Genomic DNA, 7007 nt, shown 5'->3' with positions numbered 1-7007 from the left:
CGGATGTACCTCAGTTCGTATATCGACTTGGATTCCCCCTCTAAACTCTTATCCTCATCGTAAGGCTTCTGTCTGAAATTGGGACACCAACGTAAGAACAAAGCGCAGCACTCCATCCGAGTCGCTGAAGCTAAAGTCCCGCCCCTCCGACCTTACAAGCCCGGACGACCTCGCGCGCCTCGCAGGTCACCCGGATACGCTTCTGGCACGTTCCTGACATTGGCTGACCCTGGGGTGTGGGCATTCTCGTGCAAGATGACCCGGGGTGTTACAATTGTAGCACCGCCTCTGGTCAGTCCTCGACCTGTCGAGATCCATCAGCTGGGGGCCCGTCCCTGGTGTAGGACGGGCTGCTGGGGTGGGGGCGGAGGTGCGGGAGCAGGTCGTGGGGGGTCTGTGTGGGTCGGGCCTGGGATGGGGTCGCGGTCAGCGGAGGTCGAGCTGGCGGGAATGGGGGTCTAGGTGGGGGTGCGTGTGGTTGGGTGGCTTGGAAACGTCGCCACTGGTTATCCAGAAGCGTGGCTTCGTGCTTCCACTCAGTCCAAGTGGTGGGCATGGGGCGGAGGCAGTATATACTCTCCCTGAGCTGCGAGTTAATCACTTGCTCAAACCAGTCGACCAGCCCGACATCGCCTAGCCTCGAGGCAGGTCCCAATATCTCGAACTCCTGGATGACCTTATCCACGGAGTCAGTCCCTTGGCGGATGACTGCCAACTTCTGCCGAGCTGTGGCCTCCTGGTTTGGGTCTTGAAACATGGCATCGAGTTCCGTGTTGAACTCATCCATGGTTATGGTGGGGGAGCTGGCTGTCAACAGGGTGATCGTCCGTTGTGTCGCCCACGCCCCTGCGGGTCCTCCCTTCATGTAGGAGAGGACGAAGAGGATCTGGGATAGTTTGGTAGGGAACTCGGCTGCATGGACATGGAAGTAGATCCCGCACTTGGCTTTGAAGCGATCAAGGTCTTCACTGGCTCCCGAGAAGGGAGTGGGGGCAGCAACCTTTGGTGGTTTGGGTCTAGGCGCGAGTGTGGGTACGGGCGCGGGTGCAGGGGCGGGTGCGGGTGCAGGTGCAGGTGGGGGGTGGTTGCGGGTTTGGCTCTCCACAATGGCTTGGAGCTCCTGGAAGCGGGCCAGCAGGTCATCATACTGTTCTTCTGACACCATGGCTGGGGAGATGGGGGAGGCAGGGGAGATAAGGTTAAAACCTTCTTCTGCTGTCAGGGACGCATCCGGGGTCGAGAGGGCCCGGGGGTAATGTCCGGCACCGAGGCCGTCGTGGGGTGTGGAGCAGGCGTGTGTACTGGCGGGCCCGATCCGGGACAGTGGTCCCTGGCCACTCAGGCTGAAGTGGAGAATGTGTTATTATTATTAGAGGGGAAAACTATACTACTTACCTGAAGTGGAGAATGTGAGAAGAAGGTTACTTCTTCGGTTCCCACTTCAGGTACATTTATGTACATGCGGCTTGAGTCACATGACGGGTGCCACGTCATCCTCGGAGGCAGCCGCAGGCATCCGGGTGTCCCCATGGGGGATCCTGAGAGCGTCCGCTGCATGCGCACGTGCTGGGCACAGCGGGAAGCCATCCAGGGTGTGTGGGCCGGACGGGTCAATAGTACATCGATATAAAGGAAGGTGGTCCGTGTAGATAGAAAGAAATAAACAGGAAGAGGAAGATGAGAAGAATGAAATAAAGAAAGAGGGAAAAGAAAGGGGAGGAGAGGGAGGAAGGAGGGGGGAGGGGGATAGACAGCAGGGAGCAGGTGTGGTGTGGCCGGGTGGGTCCGGGTGGACCCGGGTCAGGCGGGTGTGCCCTGACAACTACCCAGCAGGACACTTGGATGCGTTCTGAGTAGGCAGCGCTACATTGTTGGGGACGCTGAGAGGGAGAAAAAGGTTAAGTCCGAATCAGGTGGACTCGGACCAAACAAAAACAAATAATGATCGCGACCGCGCAGCACTCGTTCATTCTGACCACCTGAGTCTAGGGCCATCGGATTTCTTTCGGTCAAGGTCACTAGGATGCTTGGAAAGTCAAGCAGCCATACCCAAACGTCCGGTGTGCACTAACTTAACAGCCACGCGACCTCGCATCTTTGAGTGTTTGCAGTTACCACTTCTGGGAGAACCATAGGGGGTCAAGGACATTTGTACACCCATTTTAGCCTCAATAGCTAGCTTTTGGGACTCAGAGCTGACTTCGCTTGATTGGGAATGGTCTGCTCCAGCCAGCATTTGGGTTATCCGGGAGCCGATGCACCTTCCGACTGCTTCTGTGCAACTCCATAGCCCGTCAAATCCCTCTGAACTTCGTATGCACATTTGACGGCTCTCTGGGACCATTTAAGGGATCTCAGTTACATGGACTTGGCTCGAACTCGGTATGGATGCCATTTCTCCACATGCTCAACCCCTGCGCTCTGGGCCATGTTTCTTTAGGAGATCACCTGCTTTCACTTCATCTGAGCCATTGTTTGGGATGGGCTCTTGAACATTTAGGACTAGCTTAACTTGCTCTGGATAACGAATTTATTGATTAATTATTGCCACCCGCACGTTAGTTTGGACTTGTATTGTTTCCTATAATTTCATCGCACATTTCATTCGGGCCTTGGAAACGTGCATATGTAGATACTGAATTGAAATCATATTCGGCACCCGAAAATTTGCTGCAACTTTGTCTGAGTGCACACGCGATAAAAATCCTGGCCTCCAGAAAGCTGTGGGGGCAGTCCGTGAAATTACGTGATTAAATCGTGCTCCTCTCAGCCCCCACCAAGCCGGAGGTGATGGTCTGTGAAATGACATGATAGCTGACAAAATCCTGCTTCCAATAATCCCGCAGTGGTGTAGGATTTTTCATGAAGTCCCGTCATATTACATGACCTTATCATGGAATCACTTTCCTCAGTGTATTCTCCTATACCATTCACCGAGATTTGTACTCTTCTTTTTAGGCTGTACGCCTCAGGTTCAGATCAGGTGGTATCGATGTCTGGTGAACCACAGGCTGGGAGTGTGAGTGTCCCATACTCGATGCGTCGGATCCTGAGGACGTTGATAATCCGTTTGGATGAATTCATTCTGCGTAGCTGTACATGACGACCAGACTTCCCCATTGGGTGACTAATGGGGGTAGGCAACGTGTACGCTTCAACGGAACTTATTATCTCCTCCCTGCCGTTGTGCTCACTTATCTTTGCTCCGGTGGATCTTTGAACCTGTGGATCCGGATGGGTCAGATCTTGAAGATCCGAACACTCCAAATTACCCTTCATCGTATTCACTTCTGAACCTTGGACCAAGTGATAGCGGCATATGACGACCGCTCGTTTGGTCGCGACTAAAGAGAATGGTCGGCCTTTCATGTATATTGTGCGTCCTCAACCCGACCCTCGAATTTTGGTTAGCATCAGACTGACATCATCTCAAGAGTCTGAATGAACCTGGTTTGGTTTGAGGAACACAACTGCATCATGCATGACTTCTGTCAAAGTGCCGAAGGGAGGGGGGGTTGTGGTATTACGGCATTTTCGCTAAACATTGTACAACGTTGCCATCTAACGCTACGACGATTGTAAATCTCTTCCGATTTGATAATATCTGACCAGCACTCTGCCGATCGCCTGAGAATACAACACACTGGCCTTGTCTAGTAACCCAGTCTGCGGCGGGGATAATACATGCCTTTGCGAGTTACTAGTGCAGGATCTGTTTATCACCATGAGATACTCAATACATGTATGTGTCATTCCTACATCATAAGAACCGCCTTCTGCGACGGGTGACGGTTTCTACAATATTGTCATCGAAAGACGATTGATATGATGCGTGACTAATTGGTCGTGTGAGTGCACGGGCCGATCCACATCAGTCGACATTCGAGGCGTATGAAAGTATGATCAGATGTGCAAGGTTTGCCATCTCAGGGCTATATATTTACTGGAATTATCCCCACAGCTCAGTGACCTCGCTGTCTCTCTTCTGTCCCACCGTCCAGCTAAAGTCGCGTAATCATACTATTATCTGTGAGACTGGAATCTAGCCAGGACGGATACCCTAAGCGATGATCTCCGTTCTCGACCATTCCGCCTACTCCTACTTGACGTAGAAAAGACTCTTCTCTAGCTGACCGTCGCCCAGAACATTTCGACCCTATCAGGCAGTGACATGGTATGTTTGCGCAAGGATCAGGCTGCATGGACGGCGCGTGGCATCCAAGCTGATACAGGCATCTCTTCTGCAGTGGCACACATCACATATCACTAGATTCGGCATTCCATCCTTTAGGTCGACACCATTTCATCTAGATCTGGAACCATATTTCACACATGGTGCCTCTATTTCAGATTTTCTGATGGACCTAATGGAATTCGTTCTTTGAAGGTTTCATTTTCCATTACCAATCACTTTCTGGGCTCAACGCAACTTACATCGCGTCGGGAAGGTGTCCCTGCGTCCTGCTTCTCCGTTGGAACGGGTCTCGGTGCATCATGGGATCATACACTACTTTATGCTGTCGGGAAACGTTAGCTGTTGAGTCAAAGGAAAGGGAGCGCATGTCTTATTAGGCCCAACCATCAGCATTCAACGCTCTCCACTCGGTGGAAGGGGATTCGAGAGTTACGGTGAGGTGATTTTTCCCTCATGCAATCACGTTAGCCCATACTGACTTACATGGACCATAGCATTCTTTTCTGAGCGGATAACTTGCCTGCGTGTTCATTGAAGGCGTGCAAAGTGAGGGTGTTGCAGCGACAATCGAACCCTATGTGGGACCGAAGTATTTAGCTTCAGATCTCAGGATCACTGACAGCTCTTTGTTCAAGCTGCGAATGACCAAGAATTTGAGGTGGGATAAGATTTCCACTGTGCCTATCTTTTATATGCTAAAGGGAGGATTTTGTTTTGATAGCAGACTAGTATGTCATGTGAGTTCATTATCATCGCTTCGTTGCTTCCTAGACTTACCCCCCGAGCCGAGATGCCTACAAGGACGCTCCGAAAAATACATTCAAACGTGCACCAAATCCCCCGTGGGCCATGATGACGGGGTACAATTGTGTCAACGGAGTACATTGCAGCGAGAATCCATTCTTGTTCTCGACTGTGCTCCACGGGGAATGAAGTTTCAGTGGATTGGTAATGAGTGTTTGGAACGGCACACACTCTCACGGAATGATCCGAGCTGGATTAGACTTGGAGATGCCCGTAAGCGTTCACTCACACCGACGTTCCTTCTAATCAATGTTTGTATCGTCTAGGGCCCCACTGCCATTCGAGGCGCCGCCTTTAATGCGGCATTTCGTTCTAGGAAGGTCTCCGAACAAAATATCGATGACAGGGTCCGTAACGTCCTCAATCTAATTAACAACGTGGTGTCCCAGAAGACACCCCTGAGGAGTCGAACGACGATCCAGAAGGAAAGAGAATCCTTCGAGAAGCTGCTTCCGTGAGACTTCTTTTCTTCACCAGTCATGTTAATAAATAACAAGACTGGACAGTCTATTCCAGTCTGCGGTCGTTTTGCTGAAGAAGAGGCAAATGCTCTTCCTTTGGATCCTTCTATTGTCAAATCCATTGGTGTCATCGGCCCAAACGCAAATAATGCGGTTGTCTCTGGTTGGGACTTCGTCGTGGGTGTCCAGATGAAGCAGGATTATCACTCATGCTCTGTCTCGTTCTGCAGCAAGTTAGACCGTTACACCGTTTGATGCCATTGCCGAAGCGGCAAGGAGCTCGGCATAAATGAAGTCCAGTTCGCTTTCGGAGGAACCGCCCATAAGTATGCGCCAGTTATCGCGAGTTTATGACTTGGTTAAAGAAAGGACATGATCTTATATTGCCCTAAGCACGCCAGGGTCCAGAGCTCAGGGCAGCCGACGGTGTGGCTGGAGTCGATCTCGCTTTTTTCAATGAGGACCCGTAGGTCAACCCACAGGTCTACCCGGTGTTTCGTGAGTTCATAGCTTTGGTCGTTATGCTATCATTTCGCTACTATTCACATCCTCTCATTCAGAACTACGACCGACATGTTCATGATTGATCACCTTTCATCCGAAATTATCAACTCACGTTGCTGGTTGAAAGCTAAAATTTACTTTTGAAGCCACGCCCGAGGCGAGTCCGTCGTCAACACTCCAGCGACCACCAAAGGAACTTGAGGGCTTTACGAAGACGGCGGTTCTTCAACCCAGGGGATCCGAGGATGTTTTTATTGGCCTGGCCTTTGGATTTTTCAACGACCAGAAGGATATGAATCGCGGGGTTGCCGAGGAGGATGAATTCAAAAACTTTGTAGGGCCTACTCTCGATGACGTTCAGACGTCGTCCAGTCTGGAACTTACGGAGACGTTCTCTTGGATTTAATCGTCATCCTATGCGCGCATCCGATCGAGGGTACCGGCTCTGCTCATTGGATTTCCCAATCTTGTCTGATCGACGAGACAGTCCTGGTTGGTGTGCAGTATCTTGTAACTGTTCCTTTGCACTATCTGTTTGCTAGCTTTCCGTGACGGCAAATGTCGCTGGACTTGAAAACTCGATCGGAGACGAAGCATGAATTGGACGCAGTGTACTTTCCCACCGGACATTCTCGCTTATTCAGCTATCCCCAAATTGCGATGACTTTCCACTTTGTGGACAGGGACCTAGCCAGGATGGGCGTCCTGGACCATTCTACGTAGAAAAGACTTTCGCAGCTGACCATTACCCGGAAAATTTCGATCTTGTCAGGCAGAGATTTAGTGTGCTTGCGCAGGGCATATGGACGTCCGAACTGGGCATTTTAGTATCGATCTACTTGGATCCCGAACTGCGTTTCACACACCATGTGCTTCTGTTTTAGGTTATCTGATGGACCTATGTAATGGAGGTTGCGCACACAAAACCCTTTGGAAGTATTCCCTGACTAATTACTTTCTGGGCTCAATGCAAGCTGCGTTACATCGGGAAGGTGTTCCTACGTCCTGCTTTCCCCCGGAAAAGGTGTCGGCACGTCCTGGGA

At 51.0% G+C, this 7007-nt stretch overlaps 1 protein-coding gene across 1 annotated transcript; it reads left to right on the top strand.

Annotated features, from left to right (window-relative positions):
- Positions 1–5146: 5146 nt before the first annotated feature.
- EI90DRAFT_3128376 (uncharacterized protein) lies at positions 5147–6370 on the top strand (the record flags this gene model as incomplete). The annotated part of the gene is made up of 5 exons (XM_039064089.1): positions 5147–5212; positions 5266–5350; positions 5389–5453; positions 5506–5637; positions 6092–6370. 5 exons carry the CDS (start codon positions 5147–5149, stop codon positions 6368–6370), a joined length of 627 nt encoding a protein of 208 aa, XP_038912556.1.
- Between the last annotated feature and the right edge of the window lie 637 nt (positions 6371–7007).

The sequence above is a fragment of the Cantharellus anzutake genome, assembly GCF_015039405.1.
Source record: "Cantharellus anzutake strain C23 chromosome Unknown EI90scaffold_49, whole genome shotgun sequence".
NCBI lineage: Eukaryota > Fungi > Basidiomycota > Agaricomycetes > Cantharellales > Hydnaceae > Cantharellus > Cantharellus anzutake.
The sequence above is the reverse complement of the archived record's forward strand: the minus strand, read 5'-3'. Positions and strand labels throughout refer to the sequence as shown.